The following is a 23393-nucleotide window of genomic DNA, read 5'->3' on the forward strand; positions in this document are numbered from 1 at the left end:
GTTCGTCTTCCACTGGGCAAAAGAGAATTAGTTCGTCTCACCTGCAAGAAACCACATGTAGGCTCACCCCGGGCAGGAAACAGCCATTCCCACCGCGACCAGTGTCAACGTTTCTTTTTTTTTCCTCCTTTTCTTTTGCATAGCATTGAGTTAGCAAAGGCCAAAGAGCCACGTATTTGGCTTCAAGTATGGTTGCGGTCCAGAAGGACGAAGCACACCGGAACCATGGCAGCTCGGAAGGCGAAGCTCTGGGGGCTGGCAGTCTCCACACGCTGCTGGGGGCGAGGGAAGAGGCCGGGGGCTGCCGCTGCGCTCCGGCCTCAAGCCTCGCCCGCTTCCATGGCAAGCCTCGGGCCGCCCGCACCGCCGCTACCTCCGCCGCATGCTGAGCGAGGCCGGCCGGGCCGGGGCAGCCATGCTGGCGTCGAAGCAACAACGCTGGAGCCGCCGGGCCGGCGCAGGTGGCCGTCCTGCCGCCCGCCTCAGACGGAGCCCGCTGCCGGGGTCGAGGTGCGAGGCCCGGGCCGCGCTCCGGGGGGCCGGTTCCGGCACGGCAAGCAGGAGAGGTGAAGAGGAGGTGAGCGGGGCGGCTGCATCCCCGCGGGGCAGGCCCGGGCGAGCAGCGGCGGGAGCGGGGCCGAGCCCGGCCCGGCCGCGGCAGGACGCGCGGAGGGGGCCGGGCGTGGGGCGGCGGGCCCGGGCGGCCGCACGCCCCGGGAGAGCCTCGGCAAACCCGGCAGGAGCAGGGGGACGAAAGGCCGCAGGGTACCCCAGGGGCTGCCGCCGGGGGCACCCGCGGTGCGGAGCGAGAGTAGCGGGGGGCGGCTGCAGGCGGCGAGGAAGATCCCGGAACCCCCGGCGCGGCACGGCCCAGTCCCCGGCCGGCGGGGCGGGCGGGCACAGCCCCTTCCGGCCCCTCCTCCTCCGCCGCCCCCGCCTCCCGCTCGCCCCGGCCTCCCGCTCGTCCCGGCCCGGCCGCTGCCCGCTGCCGGCCCTGCTGACGCCGCCGTGACGGGAACGGGCCGGGGGCGACGGGGCCCTGAGGGGAGCCGGGGCGGCGGGAACCGTGAGGGGCTCCGAGGGGATAGGCCTCTGGGCAAATGGGAAGGGGAACGAGGGACCGAGCAGGGCTTGAGGGCACCGTGAGGAGAACGGGGATGAGGTGTAGGGACACAAAGGCGTTTCAGGTGAAGCCGTGAGGGTGTCGCGGAGAGGTCTGGGGGGAAAGGAGGTGGATGGAGAGAGCAGGAAAGGGAAGATGAGGAGAGCTGAAGGGTGGCCGTGAGGGGAGCGGGATGAGGGGGAGATGGTGGAATTGGCAGGTGGAAGAGGGGTTTGCTAGTGACACATCACTGGCAAGTGCTAGCCAAGGGCTCAGAGAGCTCAGGTCAGGCCCCTTACCCCTTCACAAGGGCTACCCAAGCTGTTCTCCCCTTGATCTGAAAACGAGCTCGTTGGCCTTCAAGCCAGCTAGAGACACCTCCACACATGGGTCTGGAGGCCCCTGGCCAGCCCCAGACCTGGGACAGGGGAGAAGAGATCCTTTCTGGATCTGCCCTTCAGCTTCTCCACAGTCAGGCATCAGTCACCCTGCTGGCACAAAGGACTTCAGGTCCTCATTACTGCTGTCAGAGCAGATCCAAAGCTTGAGACCCAAACCAGCCAAAGAGGCCAATGGATGACACTGTAAATATTTTATTGAGCTACTTCCACGCAGCATTTGGTACAAAGATGAAATGAAGCCCCCAAACATTTCAGCCAGCACTGTGGTGCCCTGAGCTAAAGAGCACAGACAGTGACTCTGAAGACAGTTTCTCATAGGTTCTCCAGTTCACCTTGGGAATAGAAGAGGCTTGAGGCAGCAGCTTGAGGTCAGGGTGTTTTGGTCAAAGGTCTGTGGTTGCTCCCCCCCAAACGACCAGAGAACACACAAATACCACTTTGTGCAGTAGCCTCCTGTTCAGGGTAACCATCTGGACACAGAGCAGCTTGTTTGTCCTGACTCCTCCCTTGTGACAAATCCAAACATGCTCCACGGCTCCTGTGCCACAGTCAAGGTCCCCAGCGGATGCATATTGTTCATCTTCCAACAACAGCACCACAAGATCCTCCACTGCTGCTGGGCCAGTCTGCTCCTACAGTCAGGTACTGGGTGGGGAGACACTGGAACAAGTTTTCCAGGGAGGCTGAGGATGCCTCCTCCCTGGAGGTGTTCAAGGCCAGGTTGGATGACGCCTTGAGCAGCCTGGGCTGGTGGGAGGTGTCCCTGTCTGTGGCAGGGAGGTTGGAGCTGGATGAGCTTTGGGGCCCCTTCCAACCCAAGCCATTCTGTGATTAATTCTGGTGCTTTGCCATCATAAGCAGCAAAGTGGGGCAGATTCTTTGCCAGCCATCCCCAGCCTGCTTCCACTCAGCAGCCCCCAACCTCATCTCCCTTCCACTCAGCAGCTGCTCCAAAGCATTTCCCAGAGCAGTGAATGGGCTGTGCAGAGGCAGATGGGTCAGCTGCTCGTTCCCTAATATCAGAGCAAGGTCTCTGCCCTCTTTTCCTTCCTCAAGGGTATTGTATTTTCTATCCCCTACCCATGACCGTGTCCTGCTAACAAACTGAAGCTGCCCAGTGGAAGCTGCTCAGAAATTAGAGAAGATAAAGATTCTGTAAATGCAGAATAATTTTTAACCCCCTACAGACTGTTTCAATTGGGTCCATCCCATGCATGTCATCAAAGACACTTCAAGACTTAGTTTCTGTTTACCTTCAGTCCAGTGGATTGCACCAGATTGGACCAGCTGCTCCTTGGGGTCCCTTCCAAGCTGGCATTCTGTGATTCTGCGTGGGTTGTTTTCCCTCCCTAACGATCTATTAAAGCTTCAACCTCTTCACCAAATAATAACCCTCAGCACATCAATTAGCAATCCTCAGGAACTTGAGAGAAGCATTTTAAGCCTGCCTGCAGTCTCGGTGGGGTTTCAGCATCTTCCAGAGCCTGCTCTGAGCTCTCTATTTATAACCTGCCTCAACTGCACGGCGCAAACAGCACGCGGGCGAGAGCAGAGGAAGGCAGTGAGGAGCAGCAGCAGGAATTGGATTAATAACCCATTAGCACAAATTTAAAATCCCAGTGCTTATTACTGGGAGCAAAGGGAGGGGTTGCCACGCTTCCTACAAGTCCATGAATCAAACACTGTCACCGAGAAAGAGGAAAATTCTTTCTCCAGATGAGGGATTCTCTGCTCTCGTTCCCGCAGGCAGCACTCACCAGCCAGCCAGGGAGTTATTTAGGAGCTCTGCTCTCCAGCAGGTCTGTGCCATGTGGTAACTCTGAAGTAAGCAGCACAGGCAGGTGCTACAGATGATTTACAAACAGGCTCCACACTGGCAGACACTGCTGACCAAAAAAAACCCAAACAACCCAGGTTGGCCTAAGCTGATTTAGTTCCCCATATGAAAATTAACACTTACTAGTTTGGGTTTTTTTTCCCCACCCTGCTTTCAGCTGTGGTGGTGTTCTTACCCCAGAGAAGTCACTGTGCCTTCCTTTTCACCTTTCCCACTTAAAAGTGGCCTAGCAAAATCCAACAGACTGTTTAAAGAGGGGAGAAGTTGTTTGCCATCCTGTGGGTCATGATTGAACAGTGATACTTGAAGCCTCTTCATACATATGGAAACCCTGAGCCCAGCAGCACACCCAGTTGCTTTCCAGATGGATGAGCACTGGTGGCCCTCAAAGTTTGTCAAGAGAGTGAAAAGTCAGTGGGATTCAGCCCCACTCAACAGCTGGCTGCTACCTCTCTGACACCTTTGAAAGGGCTCAGGAAGCTTCTCCCTCTCGAGTTTGCCTCTCATCTCTTGTCAGCTGCTGGCTGGCCAAGCCGTGCTTGATGGGCTGCAGGAACTGCCTGCGATGCCCTCGCTGGAGCCCTGCTTACAGGATCGAGATCTCGGCTTGGCAAACCACCAGCAGAACGACCAAAGAGCAGCATTGACCCCTCGTGGCCAGGCAGCGAAGCTCAGGGACCTCCATCTGCCCTCCACAGCAGCGAAGATCCACCACCAAACCTTGCAGCTGCTGCTCTGCTCCTCGGGCTGAAAACCAGAAATGCCAGGGGACAGGATGAGGCACAAACTGCCCCAGTTTGGCACAGCCCCAAGGCCAAAGGATCAGGAATACTGCAGCAAGCAGGAAGCTCACAGCTGAAGCAGTCCAGATCTGGAGCTCATTGCTTTCTTAGGTTGGATACTCACTATTTGAGCATAAATAGTTCAAAGAGATTGCCAGTGGGAAGAGAGACAGCTTAAGAAGCTTGGAAATAGAGCACAGTTAAAGACTGCTGTGGAGAGAACAAGAAAAGAAGAAAAGGAGAAAAAAAAAATTAAGAAAAGTGTGGGGAAAATGTAACAGCTGAGCTGTGCAGCCCACACAGCCTCCTGCAGCCAGCAGCAGCCTCTTCCCAAGAGCTGTGCTATGAGAACCTGGCACTGTCTCACCTTGCAGGTCTGACAGCTCATGCCTGGGACCTGTGAGCACAACCCAGCTCTAATTGCCCCCTCCCTGGAGGTGTTGAAGGCCAGGCTGGATGAGGCCTTGAGCAAGCTGGGCTGGTGGGAGGTGTCCCTGCCCACAGCATGGATTTGGAACTGGATGATCTTTAAGGTCCCTTCCAACCCAAACCATTCTGTGATTCTATAAACTATCCCCAGGAAGCTGAGTACTATTTTACAGAGGCAGAAGTTTGAGTTGTGCCACAGCAGAAGGGATTTGCCATGTCCTTGCTTGTCCTCAGCCCCTGAGCTTCACAATGCTCCAGTATTTGGGTAACAGCACCAGTGGCAGACATCCAGTTACTGTCTGGCTGCTAGGCAAGGAAACCACCCAAGCCACGATCAGGAGCTGCCACCTAGTGCTCTGTGCAGGCAGAGCTAAGCAGGGAAGGCTTAGCTCCAGTTCCCTGCAAAAGATGGAGCCAAGGATTTTTCCTCTTGCCTGGGGCAAGTAAGAGAATCTGCAAGGCTAGAATTAGATTTGGGGACATTTTGCTTTGTCGGCCTTCTAAAGAATTACAGCAGTGTGGTGCAAGCAGCTCCAAGAGGACACAAACACAAGAAAGAGAAATCTCCAGCAGAGCACCAGGGCTCAGAGGATGCTCTAAGGAAACTCCCACAGCCATTCTGCACACAGATCAATGTCTGCCTCAGCATCCCCAGCTCTAACCACTGCCCTGAGGGCCCTCACCAGTGTCATACTGGGCTCCCCACCACCCTCCCAGCACAGCTGCTATGTGACTCACTGCTGCATGAGGTCTGCTGACAGAGGAAGACCAAGTCCTGCTTGACTGGAATGAGGAGAAACAGTTGAAGAGGAGATAAGGGGACACTGCTGGCACCAGGAATCCTGGGCTAGCCACAGTTCTCAAGCCAGGCCCAGTTCACCCTGGAGAAAGCCAAGCTAATGGAGCACACTGCTGACTGAGTGATCTGTTACAAACATTTATTGACATGTAAAATCTTTAACAGGAAACAACCCTTGAGCCTCCTCAGAGGAGCTCCCCACATCAGGCATAAAAAAAATGGGGACCAGCAGGATGCACACAGCTCACCCATGGCTCCTGGAGACAGCCACATCCAATCTTACACCCTTAGGACACTGAAACCATGAACAACCAGACCCAAAATGTGGTTAACAAGAGTGTGGATACCTCTGGCCTCTTAAAGCCTTGTACCTGTTGACCTGCAGTCTTAAGGAGGGAAAGACCCAGAGGCCTGACTGGCAAGAAAGGAAAACTTAAACCATTCAGAAAGCCTCTGGGGACAGAGAGACATCACAAAACACATCCAGCACTCTGCACAGAGTTCAGGGGCACCAGACACGGCAACAAATGCTCTGAGATGTGTCCCAGTTGCATCTGCACCTTCATAAAGGGCAGGTACCAGCTGTTCAGGCTGCTGCACTCAAAGGCTGTATATTGTTCATAAGGCCTATTGAATGCTATTGTCCTGCAAGGGCCCAGGAGGTACCCTAGGAGTTAACATGGGGAATTTGGTGGCTTCTGAAGTGTGGAATGGATGTTAGGGCCCAGAACACTGGAAAACAAAGATAACACTGAGAATCAAAAGCTGCCATGCTGGGACTGCAGACGACTGCTTCTGGCCCTATCCCTCCACATCCAGCAGCCTCTGTCGGGTTTCCAGAACGATCTCCTCCATCACCTCTGGTTTGAGAATGTCCTTGATCTGGAGTGGAAAGAAAAGTAACACTGGCACCAAAATGCAACTAGCAGTGTTGCACACCGTGGGGACAAGGTCCCTAGAACACCACAACGAGCAGCAAGTTTGTTTAGAGGATTGTGGTCAATCCAGATGATCAGAGCAGAGGGTCCAAGGCAAAGTCAGCTTTGCCAGTCTGAAATTTGTACAGAGACTGCAAGAAATCAAAGGAGATGCTACTGACAAGTCCTCAGCTCTCCTGAGGGACACACACCAGCATTTGGGAAGGGGAGAGATGACTTAAACAGAATCATTCCATCTAGCTGAGCAAGCTGGGATCCACTGGGATCCTTCACTGCCACTGTGAATGAAGGCAGAAGACAATTCAGATCTCATTCATGAGAGGAGAGCTGACTGTGATTGAGCTGCCAGAAAACCACAGAGAGAAGCTGTACAGCAAGAGGCCAAACTGAGGGAGCCCTCCAGCAGTGCAGGGCATGGACACAAGCAGAGGGCTGGTGTCTGTACAGCGCCTGGCACTCGGATTTGCCTTTGTTCTCGAAGTGCACTGTTCCTCACACCATCCCAAATCTGGGAACTGCTTCTCTGTAGGAATAGTTGGGACTTTCCAGAGGCAAACCCCTTCAAACTACCCCTGAAAACGTGCAAGGCCACTTGTTCTGCAGAAGGGGAGGAGTTCATATTGCCATCTCCTGCAGGACACTGGAAAGCCAAGCAGCAGCTCCACCACCTGACTCACCAACTGCAGCAGCAATGGATGTGGCCCTTCCACCCCCCCCCCCCCCCCCACAGTGTGGGATGCAGCAACAGCAGTGGTTCTGTACCTGATGAGGGAGGGATGCTTCATAGCAGTACAGGATGCTGGTGTCAAACAGCATCAGCTTCTCAGTGACCAGAGCCACGATGCAGTTTCGCAGCCGTGAGATCACCTCCCGGTCAGACAAGGGAACTGGCTGAGGAAGGGCAGAGGAAAAGGGATGAATGCACAGGGAAGTAACACAAGCCCAGCAGGAAAAACCTTTGCCATGAACCCAGCAGCACTTCTTGAAAGCCCCAGGTTGTTCACATGCCTCTGAGCATGTAAACTAACAAGATATTGTTGGCAGGAGAAGGTTCATCTTCCCCCCCACCCCTCACCTCCAAGTTGGTGGTGAAGCCCCCAGCCTCTTCATCTTTCTGCTCTGCAGTTGGGTAGATCCAGATGAAGCCATTGTTGCCAAGGATCACAGAGGCACCACAGGGCAGGTCATGGAAGTGAGTCTTCTGGCGTTTCACAAGGGAGGGCGAGACCTGGACGAGCACACCCTGGCCCAGCTGGAGAGGAGACCACAGGACTCAGAATGAGCCACCTGGAATACCATCAAGTCACTGCCATGCTCTCCACTCCTGGGCTAGGAACCAGGCAGTTTTAACACCTTTTCCTGTGAGACACTGACTACAAACCCTGCTGCCTCTGGCAGTGCTGGGAGCATTAGCTAATGCCTGGGCAGCCCTTTGAAGATGAAGAGTACTCAAGTGCTTAACACAACTGTTAATAATAAGCACACATCACCCAGTCCTGCAGAAAAGGAGCAGGGAGAGAGGCCCAATTTAGCAGAACACTTCCCCTCTTAATCCAGTTGCTGTCCTTCACCCTTTGTGCAAGCAGCACACTTTGCCTTTCATCTTTTCAGTGCTAATTCCCTTGCTCTGGTAATCCCAAACTGCAGCCTGTGCTCCACCAGCCCCTTACCCTCTTTCCAAGTACAAAACCAGCTGTGCAAAGCCTACAATAGAGCCCTGGAAACAGGAACCAGTCACAGGGGCATTGGCCTGCAGAAGATGAGTGATGAAGTTTGAATCAGAAGATTTTTTCCCTCCAGGACTCCCCTGTAACTGGGCAGGGAGAGCAACAGCTCACAGGGCAGCTCCCTCTGCTCTGGGCAAACTTCTTGCTGCTCCCATGGAGGGGGTGAGATACTCCTCCCCTGCACATCCTGCTCTGCTCCAGGGCTATTGTCCTCAACATCCCTCCAAAGAGCCTCATACCATCAGCTGGAGCAGAACCAGGCCAAGTGCTTCTGACCAACTCACCTTCCCATACTTGAGACTCCGGGTGTGCAGTGAGACAGCTCCATCAGAAAACACAGACTGGACCTCTGCCTGGCAGTGCCACTTAAGGAAACAGTGTCCCCAATGCTGTCCAGTGCCAGCACATGGCTGGCTGCTCACAGAGAGCTCTCCCTGCCAGCCAGGATAGCCAAGGTCTGCCTGCTCTCCCCAGGCCCCTTTGCTCTTCTGAGTGCAAGCACTGGAAGGATACACTGATGAGGTCCCCTTCCTGCAGGTAGTCCCTCATTGCAAGCTCATCTTCTGCTGATCTCCTTCTCTAAAATGCACAAGGCAGGAAAAGTTAGGTGCAGCTCAGAGTGAGAAAACATCAGCAGGGCCTCCATTGCAGGGGCACCTTGGGATGCCTTGCAAAACACAAAGGTCACCAGAGAAGAATCACAGAATGGAGCACCTCAGCCATGAGGACAGGCTGGGAGAGTTGGGGTTGTTCAGCCTGGAGAAGAGAAGGCTCCAGGGAGACCTCAGAGCAGCTTCCCAGGATTTGAAAGGGGTTATAGGAAGGCTTGAAAGAGACTTGTTACAAAGGCATGGAGTGATGGGGTGAGAGGTGATAGCTTCAAACTAGAAGAAGCTGGATTTAGATAAGACATTGGAACAGGTTGCCCAGAGAAGCTGTGGAGGCTCCAAGCCTGGAAGTGTCCAAAGCCAGGCTGGATGAGGCCTTGAGCAAGCTGGTCTAATAGGAAGTGTTCCAGCACAAGGCAGGGGGCTGGAACTGGATGATCTTTAAGGTCCCTTCCACCCAACCTGTTCTCTGATGATGATGATGATGATTCACAGCATGGGTTGGGTTGGAAGGGACGAGGCTGCCTAGCCCACCTTTAGATCACCAATGTCTTTATGTCCAAGTGGTGCTGACAGTCAAAGACATCAGAGTGCCACAGATCCATCCACCAACCCCATCACTACCCTCCTGCTAATCGTGGGAATGGCTCTGAAGTTTCCCAGGGCCTCATCTTCTGCCATGGAAGCTGAGGACAAGAGTGCTCTGGTTCTGCTCTGTGTGGTCCACACTCACCAGTTCCCCACCAGGTAAATTCATAGATGACAGCAACAGGACTGAATCAAGCCTGGAATTTGTTTCCACTTTCCATCGCTTCTGCTGAACCTGGAGGAGAGAAACGACCTGTTGAGGTACACTCCAAGGCTGGAGAGAAGCCCCTTGGCAGAGCGGGGGCCCTGCAGCCACCCGAGCCTGACCACCTCCAGTCTCAGCCCCGTGCCGCAGCGCAGGGACACGGAGAGGGCATCAGAACCTCAGATGTGCTCCAGATCAGACCAAGATAGCACCGCTCAGCAGCCACCCTCCTCCTCCGCGGCACATCGGGACAAACTGAGCCTTACTTCCGTGATCCTGCCCACCACGATGTCGCCGACCTCGCCGTTGTACCTGGGAACGGGACAGAGAAGGGAGCCATCAGGCTTCCACCACCTCAGGCTTCACAACTCGCTGCGAGGAGGAGGAGGAGGGGGCGGCCATACTCACCTGGTCTTCAGCGCTTTGACACACACCAGCTTGTTCACCCTCTCCACAACGCCGGCCACCGAGGCGATCAACTTCTCCTCCTCCAGGTAGGTGCCGTGGCCCCTGCCGGAAGTGAGCGGCCGCCTGAAGAGAGCCCGAAGCCAGCCGCACCACGACTCCCTGCGCCGCCTCCCTTCCGCCGCTGCCCTCACCTCATGTAGCCCGTGTCCGTGGTGATCGTGTCCCCCGGAGCCACCAGATGCTTCTCGCCGCCCCGGGATGCGCTCGGTCTCGCCGGTTTGGGGGCCACTGGCAGCCGCATGCTGACCGCCGCCATCTTGAGTGCGGGCGGCGCGGCAGCGGCGACAACATCCACAGGCGCCTTCCGCCCGCCATGTTAACTGATGGCGAGAGTGCGCCTGAAGCTCAGGCGCCGCCATATTGAGTGAAGGCAGCGGAGTGGTGTGGGGGCAGCCATTTTGGTTCCGGGTAGTGACGTGAGCTGGGGCCATGTTTAGTGAGGGCACTGTGGCTGCACCCCCGCGGGCTGGCTGGACGGATGAGTAGGGAAAGCGACCCCACAGCCGGGGTCAGGTCCTGGGAGCCAGCCCTGCCGCACCACGGCAGCACCAGACCCCCATGGGCCCAGCCTGGGGCTCCCGGGATCCCAGCACCTCACTCTGGGGGGGGCCACCCCCAGCCAAAGAGCAGCGCTGCAGGTAACAGGGGTGCTTGCCTTCGAGGAAAGCAGCATCCCCAGTTTCTAGGGGTACCTGTGTGCACAGACAGATTGTTCCCGCGTGTTCTGAGGATAATCCTTTAGCAAGGGGAACAGCAGAGCCTTGGAGCTGCACCCACAGCCCCATCAGTGAAACATGGGGAGGCTAAAGGGAGCTGAGTGGGCTCAGGGATGTCACCCGGTGCTGGCCACCGCCAGCCCACAGCTGGGGGCTTGCAGGAGGGCACACACTAGGACAGCAATCCACAGGGCTGGAACATCTCTGAGCAACCATTTCCCCCCCTGCCCTTGGGAATAGTCTGTTTGTGTGGAGTTTTTATTTACTTACTATTTTATTCATTTAATTCAGACAGGTTCTCCAGCCTGCTGAGAAAATCCCAAGGCAAAAGAAGCCAGCAATGCTCTTCAGCACATAATTTACTTCCTTGGGAGCAAATGCTTTGCTTTCAAGCAAGATTTGCACCTGTAGCCCATCACAGCTGAAACCTGACCATTAGTTCATGAATATATCAGAAGATACCAACAGCTGTTGGTTCAAAGAGAGATTGCACCATGGAGACAGGGAAAACCAACCCACCACCCTCTCCTGCACTCAGCCCTGCTCTTCTACCCTGCAAAAGTGCTTTGTTTATCCCCAAAGATGACCTCTCCTCTCCCCAACTGCACTATTTGGTCCAACAAATGATGCTGCACCTCCTTTTTCACCTCATCCCAGCCCCTCCAGCACACACAGAGGAACAAAGCTCTCCCTTCTCTCCAGCTTCTAAATGGTAAATGTTCCAAGTCAGCTTTTTTTTTTTTTTTATTTAGAATACAAGAGAGAGGTACAAAGGTATTTACACTGTGTCCATATACAATCAAATAATATATAATATCAAAGTTCTGTAAATAATGTTTACATAAATATTTACAAAGTTAAAGTGACAGTTGGTTGCTTTTTTATTATTATTATTTATTTTCCTTTTTTTTTTCCCCTCCCCCTTTTCTGGAAGTAAAACACAGTTTGTGGGAATTTTATACATCTTAGACTTATAATTAATATTAGAATACCTTCTTTTTTTTTTTTTTTTTTTTAAGTTCTATGGTACACAGCCCTCCTCTCGCGTGTGGAAGGACTCCAGAGGGCGCTTAGGGTTGTCCTTGGGGACAGAGATGGCCCAGGGACGGAGGTTCTCTGTCCCCAGAGGGCAGCAACAGCCGGAATGGTCCCTCCCGGTCTGCGGGGAGCGATACTCCGGCGCTGGCGCAGGCAGAGCCCGGCAGAGCGCAGAGTCCTCTGCAAAACCAGCCTGCGGATGGGCATCTCCAGCTGGCACGTCGTGCTGGGGGTGTCCCCCGGGTCTGTCCCCTCTGCCCACAGCTTCGCTAGGAGGTGTCTGGTAAACCCCAACACACAGCTCGGGCTGGAGGAGGGCAGGCAAGAGGGGTTTGAGGGTGAAAATTTGACCGTTTGCTAAATCAGGGCTCCTAGGGTGGGAAATGTGTCCCTTGGAAAGCAGCACCGGGACCAAGGCTGTCCCTGGCATGAAGGGGTGGCTGCCACGGGGCCGTACCAGCCTCTCAGCAGGGCACCTGTGTCTGCTGGACATGCTCTGGAGCAGATGAGGAGGGCTCAGAGCCTTTTTATCCCTGATCAAACTGCCTATAAACCCCACACGCGACTCATCCAGGCACTGACTCTGCCCCAGGAGGTGCCACTGTGTCCCTTCAGCCCTCTCCCCCTGGCAACCTCAGGGACCAGCAGCCCACCCTACACCGATCCCACACACCAGGGGTGCACCAGCAGCCTGCAGAGCTGGGGAAGGAAGGGGTTGAGGGTCCCCTCACTTTCCAAACAGCCTCCACACCCCGTGCAAGTGGCGATGCTCCCGAAACAAACCAGCAACCCCCTCTCCTCCACACCCCAAGCGTCCCTGCCAGCTCTGCCAGGGGCCAGCACCCCCACTTCATCGCCCGTCTCGGCGCCAGTCCTCGCTGTCTGCGCCGTGCCAGGGCTTTCACAGCACCATGGTGGGGATGTGATGGGCGAGGGAGGCAGGATGGGGCACGGGCAGGGCGGGCGAGTGCGCCTGCAGGGAGGCGTTGGGGGGCCGGTGCCGGGCGCTCTTCTGGTGCGCCCGCAGCCCGGCCAGCTGTGAGTAGGCACTTTGGCAAACCTGGCACTTGTAGGGGCGCTCGCCCGTGTGCAGGCGGACGTGGTTGCGCAGCGTGGAGGACTGGCTGAAGCGGCGGTTGCAGAAGCGGCAGACGAAGGGCTTGTCCAGGGTGTGGATCCGCATGTGCGAGCGCAGGTTGCTGCGGGAGTTGAAGCCGCGGTGGCAGATGACGCAGCGCATCCGCCCCGTCGTGCTGGCCCCGCTCTCCACCCCGTGGAAATCCTCTGGGAATCAGGGAACGGTAAAGAGGTTGGAAAGGACTCCCCTGGAGATCGAGCCCAACCCCTCCTCCCCCCCGCGCCCAAGCAGGGTCACCCAGGGCAGGTCACACAGGGACACGTCCAGGTGCGTTTGGAAAGTCTCTGGAGGAGGAGACTCCACAGCCTTTCTGGGTACAACGTTGGGTGCTGCCCTCCAGCAGGGCAGCTCGACCCCTCCCTGACCCCCCCCAAGGGCACTGACTGCCCTAAATAACCACCCCGTGCCCCTTCACTGGCTCCTCACCCACAGAGCAGAGATTGCCTAGCCTGGCAGAGCAGGGTGGCAGGCTGGTACCGAGGGCTTTGGGGCAGGGACAGAGCTGGGGAGGAGCTCACTTAGGTGAGGGGCAACACTCTAGACCAGCTGTCTGCCCTCTAGGTGGGCACAAAAGGCACTTCCTTTCCTGGGCTGCCAGGTGGAAGGGATGAGTACAGGAACCCTCATTCCACAGCCCCCCTGCCCTGGGCTCTGCAGCAGCAGCACATTCCCCCTGCCCTGGTCCCAGCTTCTCCTGCTGCTCTGCTGGGCTCCATCCTGGCTCTCTTGACTGGGGAGTGGGCCTGGAGAGCACAACTGGGGTCTGGCTCTGAACACAGCATCCCCCAAAAGTGCCTGAGAGCTCTGCTGCCTGCCCTCAGAGGAGAGCTTTGGGGATCCACAAAGACAAGCAGAGAGCTGAAGCCCAGGGAGAGACAAACCTCCTATGATGGTGATTTGGGGAAAGATCTGCCAAATGCAGAGTGGTGAGGCAGGAGCTGCATCCACCCCACAGCTCCCAGTGCATCAGGGCTGCCTTTGCTCCATCTGCCCCCCCTGCCCTGCTCCTCCCTGCCCTCCCAGGCCAGGCAACGGCTGCTGGGCACCATACCAGCAAGCTGGCATGGAGGCCACCTCCCAAATTACTAAGGACCTGATCGAACTGTATGGATCCGTCTCATAGTTTCTGTACTTGTCCCCAGAGAGCTGGGGCATCTGACACATCCCCTGGGATGTCCCTGCCCCATGCCCACCCCATGGCCTCAGGGCAGGGATGCTGCACCCATGGCTGTTTCCCATGTTACCTACCATGTTTGTTCTTCTTCTGCTCCTCTTCCAGCCCTGGCACACCTGGGATGCCCAGGAAGGTGTTGTGGGAGTTCCCATACCAAACCAGCAGCTCTTGGTCTGGAGGAATCATCTAGAAAGAGAGATACAGATGGAGATGTTGGGAGAGGTGATGAACATCATCTGTGCACCCTCAGCAGATCACTTCAGCCCTCCCCTGGCCATATCCCACTCCTTGTGCGACCCTGCTGCCATCTGGGACCTGCCAACAATCCCCAGCACCCCCTGGGAAGGCACAGCAGGGCCGAGGCTGCAGCACTGGAGGTGTTGGCACAGCTCAGCACCATGCACCAGCAGCACAAACCTGCACTGGGGGCTCCTCCAGGCTGGGCCACAATGGGACAGGCTGCAGAGCACAGAGATAGAGCTGGGCTCCCCAGAATGAGGGACCCAGATGTCCCTGCAACTCAGGGAGACAAGGACCTGGTGGCACACAGGGAAATAAACCACTCAGGGATCCATAAACTGCAGCATGGCACAAGTGACAGAGACCAAAACAGGGAGCCATGGCACAGAGCCCCTGCTCCCTGCCCTGCAGAGTGTTCCAGCTCTGGACAGAGCCCATCAGCCCCCTCCTGTTGGAGGACATGGACAGCACCTCCCACCCCAGCCCTCTGAGGGTTGTGTGAGCAGCAGGAGGTGCAGCTGCACCAGCAAGGGCTTGGTGAGCCCAGGGGTGGCAGAACCCAGCCGCTGCTCTCAGTGAGCCTGGGGTGGGTGCAAGGTGCTGCCTGTGTCCCACACCAAAGCCATGATGCCTGCAGAGCCCAAGGAGATCCACAGGGCCAGGAAAGGGCTTCTGCAACTTCCACACTCCTGTTTCCCCCAAATGATGGCACTTCTCCTCCCCTTGTTCCCAAGCTGTTCCCACACTGCTGAAGGAACGCCGTCAGAGCCTCCCTGGGCACAGCCACTGTGGCTGGGAGGATGGAGGCTTGCCCAGCAGTTCAGGTAACACCAGTAACTACAGCACTGGGAAATAAAATGCACAGATTTTGCTCTTTCTGGTCCCTAAAGATCTAATGAAGAAGGGAGGAAGTCAAGCTCTTGGTTCAGAGGAAGGCTTTCCATACACAGAGCAGTCCATGAGGACGAAACACAGACCACAACTTGGAGTAGATGGGCACTGGAAACGTGCCTCAGGTGGAGCCCCTGGAAGCAGTGGGAATTTGGACTTCATGTTTTGAAGTATAAAGGCTGCAAAGTGGGGATTTGGGAAGCAGGGGAAGCCAATAACATTTAGCATCCCAAACTGGTGTTGTTTCTCAAGGTTATGTTTTTTTTCCTCTCAAAAGGTTTAGATTGGATCTTAGGAAGAAATTCTTCATTACAAGGGTGGCAAGGCTCAGGAATGGATTATCCAGACAGGTTGTGGATGCCCTCTCCCTGGAGATGTTCAAGGCCAGGCTGGGTGGGGCCTTGAGTAACCTGGGCTAGTTGAGAGGCATCCCTGCCCATGGCAGGGGGGTGGATTAGATGATCTCCGAGGTCTCTTCTAGCCTAGGCTGTTCTATGGTTCTATAGAAGTGAGTTACTGAGTTACTGTGAGCACAAGCAGATAAGACTAAAACATCACCAACAAGCTAAACCCTGCTGGGGGTGCCTGCATGGTGTCTTCTGCTGGAGCTGGCACACCTCTGCCAGCTGTGGGTGAGCACTTGAGTGCTTACAACCCAAAACCATTTCAACTGCCCCACAGGAATCTCATGGTCTTCAGCTCAAAGGCCAAAACTCGCTGCCCTCTCTTCATTTTCCAGCAGCCACAGCTTGGAATCACTGAGGAAGAGGATGGGAAAACCAAAACCAGCAAGTGAGGGCAGGAACAGGCAAAAGACATGAAACTATTAAAGGCAAATAGCAAAAAAGGCACCAAATCAATGTGATTTTGTGGTGGGTAGGTGAGAAAGGTGTCCCAAGAGAGTCTGTGCAGAGGTGGGGGCTGCAGCAGGCATGGGGCAGAGGGTTGTGGAAGGGAGGCAGGAGGCTGTGCAAGGTGGGGCAGGGGGTGGGAGACCCTCTTACAGCAGGTAGGGGATGGAGGGTGGCCGTGCCCATGCACGAAGGCTGAGGGTGGGCACCTCTAAGCTCAGGCTGCTGTCCCTGTGTCCTGCCCCAGCTGCCCTCAGCTGGTGCTGAGCTCCCATGTGGGGTCTGGGGTGAGGGCAGGAGTGGTCAGCAGCCAGGGGGGAGTTGATTCAGCTCCAAGGTGCTGCATTTGTGTACCTGTGATTGCACTTGGGCTTAAGGAGCAGAGAGAACCACACAAGAAAACTCCTCTATTGCTTTTCCTTTTGGTTGGGTGCACAAACCCCAGGGAGCCTCAGCCAGCCTCTGGTGCCCCCATGTGCAGATCCTCACCCTGCCGTGTCTGGCTGTGACCCAGCTCCTCACACACACAGAGCCCCTTCCGCTCCTCCTGGCACAGAAATCCACACCAGTGTGCTGTCAGCAGGAGCACAAGCAGGTGCCCACCGTGCCCAGGGAGCACAGGACAGTGTGACAGCAGCCACCCTTCATCCCCACTGCCAGCTCTTTGGCACTCTCAACGTCACTGCTTGTGCAGAAGGAATTAAACTCATCCTGCTCTGGCACTCACTGCTGTAGCCCTGGGAGCAAGCCTGTGGCTCGACCATGACTGCAGGAAACCTCCACATCTGCCCAGCATCAGCCCTGCACACACGAGCCGTGAGGAAGACTCCTCTGCTCCCGATTACACCTGCAAGGATTTTACTTCTTTGCATAATTTAAGAGCAGTAATAAAGAGCAATTAAGCTGCTGTCACCACGAGGCACAGCTGCTCCTGGGAGCTGTGGGTCTGGGTACAGCTGAAGCCTGCAGGGGGGCGCCTAGGCTGGGGAGAGCAGCACAGAATTGCTCAGGGCTCTCGTAGTGCTGCACTGGGAAAGGCAGCAGAGCCCCAAGAGGCACCCAGGAGTCTCCCAGGGCAGGAGAGCAGAGCTGTCCTCCCATTCCCCACCCACTCGCCTTTCCCATCCCTCTGCAGCAGTCCCACACCCAGCCCTGATGCTGGCTCCATGCAGGATAGGGCCATGGCCCTGTGCCATGGAACATTTCAGCATCTGCTCCTCTACAAGCCAGCAGAGGAGCCTGGATAAATCCAGGAGCTGCCCTTGCCCACTTGCCTTGCAGGGCACTTCTCTTCCCCAGCTAAGAGCCTCACCCAGCTGCCAGGGACCCTGCACCCTGAGAGTATGAGACTGGACCCAAGAGAGGGGCAGTGCCCCTGGCATGGGATGGGAGAGGCCTCCTCACACTGCTCTAAGCCAACACACCTGCACAGGGCCACCTGCCCAGGCCACCACCTTCCTCCAGCTGCAGCAGTGTGGGCTGGTGGGGACACTGCACACAGGCAGGGCTGCTCCCTACCCTGGCACCGCCTTGTGCACACAGAGCATCCCCACTGCTAGGGAGCTGGGCACCAGCCTCCATCCCAGCATCTCCCAGAGGGAGCGGAGGCTAACTCCAGGCTTCACCCCACAGCAGCCTGTGCCCACAGACATCTCTGGGACCCAGCACCTGCACCGGGCCAGCACCCACCACTGCTTCAGATAGGAGCACACAGATGAGCTGGTCAGGATTAGTCCCTTCCTCATAGCCCTGCCGTGGAAAGCTTGAAGCACAGCTGCACCAGCACCACTCCCTGCCCAGCTTCATGCCCAGCTCCCTGCCCACTCAGCAAGTCCTTCCTTGGCTCTTAGAGCTAAGACCTTCCCCTCATGATCCTTTTAAAGCCAGAGCCACTCATGACCCTCTGTCAGAGTCAGGCACAGCCTGTCCTCAGCACCTTGGGCTCACAGAACCCTCCCAAGCTTTCCCCTGCTACAGAGAAGCACGAAATTTCCCATTTTTCAGAGCACCAAAGTCCTGCTGCTGCCCAAAGCCCCTCCTGGGACAGGGCTGCAGCTCTTCTCATGCTTTGCACCCTAAACCAAGCACGGGCAGCCTTTGCCCTCCCTCTGCTCTGCAGACACCACCCCATGATGCCCACCAAAATGGGGCAGAGGGGAGAAGAGCCCTTAGGTGCTCCCTGGAACCTGTTCAATGACCATTGCCACAGCATCCACCTGTCCCAGCAGGTCTGGGTGCCAGGGACAGCAAAGCTGCCCCCCAGCACCAGCCCAAAGCTCAAGGTAGGGTCTATGGGGTTGGGGGTCCCAGCCCCCTGCTCTGCTCCTGCTGCTGCCTGGCTGCCTCCTGGCCCTGCTTACCTCAATGGCCTTGTAGAAGATGCTGTTCCCGATCTGGACCACCTCCAGGTTCTGCTCCTGCTCGTTCCGTGCACATTTGATGTAGGTCATCCAGCTGCGGTGGTCCTCCTGGCTGGCATCGATGAAGTACCTCACTGTGCCATCCTCATTGAAGACCTGGGTGGGGGAGAGAGCAGCTGGTAGAGATGCTGCTCACCATAAACCACCTTCTGCCTCGGGGATGAAGTCCCTGCTTTGGGACAAGCTCAAAGCCAGGATGGCTTCAGGTCTGAGACTCTGCCAGCAGCTAGGAGCTGCCCAAACCCTTCCTGCGCCTGGTTCCGGGCCACATATCTGCAGTGGGGATGCAGAAGGCTGCTCTGCCTTCACTGGGTGGGCACAGCTGGCCCATGCCCACCCGGCAGCTCCCTGCCTCAGTTCCCTTCTCAGCAGAGCCCCACCAGCAGCTGGGCCCTGAAGGGGCTCTCCAGCCTTCCTGCAGCTGCCCTGGGTGGAGAGGATAGGTGCCTAGCAGAGCTGGCCCTGGGGGAAGATGCTTTGCAGGATGGCAGGAGAGGTGACACACCAAAAAATGAGGAAAAGCTCTGCTAGCTGAACACTAACGTGGGGTGTCCTGGCAGCTCAGACCCCCCAAAACTCACAGTTCCACTCGGGGTTAGCCACACCAGAGCTCAGACAAAGGGGGAGGCTTCACCCCTGCCCCGTGCAGGGCTGGTGTGATCCTGCCACATGGGACATGAGCAGCAGCTTTTGGGGGCTCCTCTGACAGCAGGCTGTACCCCGGGGGCTGACCTTAAGGGTCTCCTCACCCCATCTGCCCTGGAAGAAGCCAAATCTTTGTGTGAACAGGGAAACTGAGGCGCGGCACAGGTGCCCTCGGGCACAAACGCATAGCACAGAACCCCCGGCCCCAGCACCCTGGGCCAGCCGGGACTGGGGGTACTGGGAGGGTGAGGGGTGTCGTTACCTCCCACATGAGGTTGTTGTTCTTGCACAGGTCCACATGCTCTGGAGAGATGACCCTGCCCGTGAACGGTCCCATCTCCGTGCCAGCCTTGATCCAGGTCTTGGAGAAGATGCCAAGCCCTTCTCCGGGGATGGAGCTCTGGGCGATGATCACCTCCGACGGCAGCACCAGGCTGGACAACTTCTGCACCTCTGCGGGTGGACACAGGGCTCGCAAAAGGCACCCTCAGCCTTCCACCCCCACTCCCACCCCGCTCCCCGGGGAAAGGACCGGGGTGCCCGGGCAGGAGGGAGAGAGCAGCGGGGACCCCTCCTTCCCCCGCCTCCCCTCCCCAAATCCCGGGACTGAGCCTTTTAAACGCCCAACCGAGCTCCTACAAAGCGGTACAAGGTCCCCCCCGGGGGCATTGAGCAGGTACCTGGGAAAAGCAGCCCGGGCTGGGCGAGGGAGCGGGGCTGAGAAAGGAGGTTAAATGGTGTCTATTTCGGCCCATCCAGCAATTTGTCATGCTGTTAAAGTGATCTGCATTCATTAAACTCAACTAGAAAGAAACTGCTAATTCTAAATTCATTAGTCCTTTAGGAATGCTGTAGCGCTACATTGTGCCTGAATGGGGCAAGGGCTTGTTTAAAAGGGCCCAGGAATTCCTCTTACAAAATGGGGAGATGAGATGGTTGACATATCGTGAATGGAAATGGAATTAGCCTTCATGGTAAATTTAGAGAGGAACAGAAATCCGAGAGGGGGAAAAGGGAGCCGGGACGCCCCGGCGATGCCGGCCCGAGAGAAAAGATATTGTGTGAATGCGGGGAGACCCCAGCCCCCCCCCACAACCCCCCCCGGGCCACTCCTCAGCCCGCGGTTTAAGTGGGAACTTTCTCAGGTCAAGCCCAAGTTAACCAAATGAATTTAAAGCCCCTTCTTCCCCAGTCAACTGCTATTACACGCCTGGGGAGAGCGGGGCACTGGCGGCCGCAGCCCACACCGGGCACCGGGGGCCCGGCCCCAGGCTTGATGTGAAGGTCCAGAGGGTTGGGGAGAGTCTGGGGGTGTCCGGTTCTGCCACTCACCTCCGGAGAAGGACTGAGCCAGGACCTCTGCCGTGAAGGCGGTCTTGGGGCTGCTCTTCTCCTCGAAGAGCTGCTCGCCCAGGACGTTTCTCCAGCGGCCGTAGAGGAAGCTGTGGAGGATGTCGGAGGTGATCACCTCTGCCAGCGATAACCCCTGCGGCTTCAGCCCAGGCTTCAGCACCAGGGCTTCGGCCGGGAGCACCGAGCCCATCATGGGGGCGAGGCGGCGGCGGGCGGGCCGGGCTCCGTAAGGCTCGGCGGCTCCCGCCCGGCTATATATGAGCTTCATTGACCCTCCTAATTGGTTATTAATGACCTTCCCTGACGTTGGCGGAGAGACTGAGGCTGCCTGAGCCAGGCGAGCCGTCGGAGCCCCCCCCCCCCCATCCCCCTCCCTTTCCCCTCCTTCCCTCCCCTCCCCGGGGGTGGGGTGGTTGGAAGGAGGGAGTGACACGGCGAGCACATACACACGCACATGTACACATACACACACCTACACACGCAGACACACGCACCACCTCCGACCCCCGCAGCCTCGTCCCGGGCTAAGCGAAATCCGGGCACCTGCCCCTGCCCAGGACAGAAAAAACCCCAACGAAATGCCCCCGCCTGTGCCCCCCCGGACAGGCCGCACCTTCAGGCACAGTCCGCACAGCTCTGCTGCCCGCACTCGTTTTGGGCTTTAAACGCGGAGCTTCGGGGCCTCTGAGCTTTACAACGAAATCGGTGGCCCCGACGCCTCCAGCTCCCGGTGCACAGCGGCGTTTGGTCCCCGAGGTTCCGGGAGAACGGGCCGAGGCTTCCTCCGAGAGTGCCGAACCGCCGCGACTCCCCGCTGCCCTCCCGCACCCCCGGCCCGGACCGTCAGTATCGGAGACACCGGGAAGAGCCAGAGCTGCCCCACCACAACCTGAGAACAGTCTACGAGCCCTCGGGACTGGTCCCTGCTTGCGCCCAGGGCCAGGCTCGACCAGCTGGTCCCTGACACCGAATCCTCGTTGTGGTTCCCTGGCCAAGGAGGAAAAGGCCAGGAATTGTGCTCACGAGTAAAAGGGGATGGTGGAACGGATCCCTCCTTCCCGCAATGACACTCGTGTCCTGCTGCGTCCCCCCAGGGCCAGATCCTCACCCCAGGGGAGGCTACAGCAGCTCTGGGGTCTTTGCCGCCGCAGCACCCCCGAGTCCGCAGCCAAAAAGATTCCGCCGGCCAGACATGGTGCCAAGGCTACCCACCCCTGCCAGAACCCTCCGAGCTCCGCAGCCAGCCCTGTCCCCAAGGAAGGTGGCACAGGAGCGATCCCCTCAAACGCGACGCTCCCCTCCCTCAGGGCCCGCAGCTTTGCCTGCTCAGCAAAGGGTTAATCTTTCCTGGATTTAAACCCAGTCCTGCTGTGTCGGAGCTTAGAGCCCTCTCCTCAGCCTTGTTCTTTTGATTTTCATGGGGACGAGGGACTCTAAAGGGCTGGGGAGGGTGTGGAAGATGAGCCCCCAAATTCCTCCAGCACTCCAAGGCCGGCTCTTGCCCCCCAAAACCCCCAAGCAGCCCCGCTGTGTCCAAACCACTCCAGGAGAAGGAGCCCGGCACACCCAGGACTCCAGCCCTCTCCCGGGTGGGTATTTTATTGGGTGAGGCTGCCGGGCGGCGCAGAGGCCACCTGCAGAAAATGATGGCACAGCCCGGGGGTAAACATTTCATTAACCCGAGCAGGAAGAGGCACAAATGTCGGGAGTCAGCCCCAATATGCAGGTTCCGAGGAGCTTTGCCTCGAGAGAGGCAGCGCTGCCCTAGGGAGGAGGTTACGAACCTGGCAGGTCTGCGGGAGACTTTTAATATGCAAAGCAAAACAAAACAAAACAAAAGTTTATTTTAAGGTTTGATTTTTTTTTTTCCTTTTACTTTGGCTCCGGGGGAAAGTGGGAATATTTCAGCTTTGCTCAGTAAAACGCATCAGGTGGAAATCTTCCACCACGCACATCTTCTGACATCCTCCTCGGATCGCTTTTTGTTGTTTGTTTGTTTAAATATATATAACCCAAGAAACACCTTAAGCCTCAAGTTATCCCGGGGACAAAATTAAAATAGATGCTCTAAAACCTCTCTGGCGGCTCCAGTGGGGTGGCTGTGGGGAGGAAAGTAATAGGGGGGGTAGGGAATAAAAAAGGTGGGGGAAAAATAACAAAGGTAGGGGGGGAAAAAAAAACAACACACAACCAAAACCCTTCCATTTTCTGTGCGGTTTTAAATATCCCCAGCTGTTTCCCAAAGCTTCTCCCCCGCTCCTAGGAAGGTGCTTTGGTGTATCCACCCCACATCCCTCTCCCTTCCTTCTCGTTTTTCTCTCTCTCCTTCTTCTTCTTCTTTTTTTTTTTTTAATATCGGAGCTCTCCCTCCTTTTTAACATTTAAGAGGAAACAAGTTTAATATTCATGGCTGTTAATAGAGAAGGGCCATTATCGCCGCCCCATTGTTCTGAGCCCCGCACAATGCCGCTCGTATTTTCATGTGTATATTCCCAAAGTTCCTTCTGAGCGTTTAGTGAGCACTTTAATATTCATGGGTGTTAATAGAGAAGCCCTCAGTATATTGGCATATTGTTGGGAGGTGTACATATTGGTCTGACTTTGAATAGCCACAGTCCTCTTTTCTTTTGCTCTGTTTTGCAGGGTTGATGGGCCAGGAGTAAATGGGCATTTTTTCCCCCCCGTCTCCCCCTTACAGAGAGAACATCTTTATTCCAGTCCCAGACTTTCTGGTTTCCCATTCAGGACCCTCAGAAATAATGTCAGGCAGAAGAAAAGTGGAGCAAATCAATCTTTCATGGTCTTTTTGAGACCAATTTGACATCCATGGACTCTTCTTTTCTTTCACAGCCTACAAGGGGATGGTCAGGATCTGGACAAGGTTGGGGTCTGATGAGGGGAGACATGGGATCATAATGCAGCAAAGAGAGAAAAGAAAAGCAAAACAAGAAAAGATTGCAGGGATGGGGTGATGGAGGAAAAATGAGGGTGAATGACAGTGCAAGAAAGGAGATTAGAGCCCAGCAGCTGCTTTTTGGGGGGC

General features: G+C 56.4%; 2 protein-coding genes across 2 annotated transcripts; both read right to left on the bottom strand.

The window, feature by feature from the left end:
- Nucleotides 1-5571: 5571 nt before the first annotated feature.
- On the bottom strand, nt 5572-10140 carry EXOSC2 (exosome component 2). Its single transcript, XM_054393428.1, has 9 exons — nt 10016-10140; nt 9825-9926; nt 9683-9728; nt 9357-9446; nt 8529-8594; nt 8300-8368; nt 7364-7540; nt 7051-7179; nt 5572-6232 (listed from the first exon to the last, which is right to left on the bottom strand). The coding sequence occupies exons 1-9, from the start codon at nt 10138-10140 to the stop codon at nt 6152-6154; spliced, it is 885 nt and encodes a 294-aa protein (XP_054249403.1). The 3' UTR covers nt 5572-6151.
- Nucleotides 10141-12539: 2399 nt separating this feature from the next.
- Nucleotides 12540-20543, bottom strand: PRDM12 (PR/SET domain 12). The gene is made up of 5 exons (XM_054393534.1): nt 20330-20543; nt 19260-19450; nt 18293-18448; nt 14025-14136; nt 12540-12922 (listed from the first exon to the last, which is right to left on the bottom strand). The coding sequence occupies exons 1-5, from the start codon at nt 20541-20543 to the stop codon at nt 12540-12542; spliced, it is 1056 nt and encodes a 351-aa protein (XP_054249509.1).
- Nucleotides 20544-23393: the final 2850 nt, after the last annotated feature.

Source organism: Indicator indicator, chromosome 28 (assembly GCF_027791375.1).
Source record: "Indicator indicator isolate 239-I01 chromosome 28, UM_Iind_1.1, whole genome shotgun sequence".
In the NCBI taxonomy this organism is placed as follows: domain Eukaryota; kingdom Metazoa; phylum Chordata; class Aves; order Piciformes; family Indicatoridae; genus Indicator; species Indicator indicator.

Bases quoted from the DNA above. Each gene is read 5' to 3' on its own strand.
- EXOSC2 (XM_054393428.1), bottom strand. From the start codon at position 10,140: ATGGCGGCGGTCAGCATGCGGCTGCCAGTGGCCCCCAAACCGGCGAGA. The intron at 9,729-9,824 runs GTGAGTATGGCC...TCCCGTTCCCAG, and splicing joins GTCAAAGCGCTGAAGACCAG to GTACAACGGCGAGGTCGGCG. The intron at 6,233-7,050 runs GTACAGAACCAC...TTTCCACTCCAG, and splicing joins AAGCATCCCTCCCTCATCAG to ATCAAGGACATTCTCAAACC.
- PRDM12 (XM_054393534.1), bottom strand. From the start codon at position 20,543: ATGATGGGCTCGGTGCTCCCGGCCGAAGCCCTGGTGCTGAAGCCTGGG. The intron at 14,137-18,292 runs GTAAGCAGGGCC...CTCTCTTTCTAG, and splicing joins TCTTCTACAAGGCCATTGAG to ATGATTCCTCCAGACCAAGA. The intron at 12,923-14,024 runs GTAGGTAACATG...CCTGATTCCCAG, and splicing joins GCAGAAGAAGAACAAACATG to AGGATTTCCACGGGGTGGAG.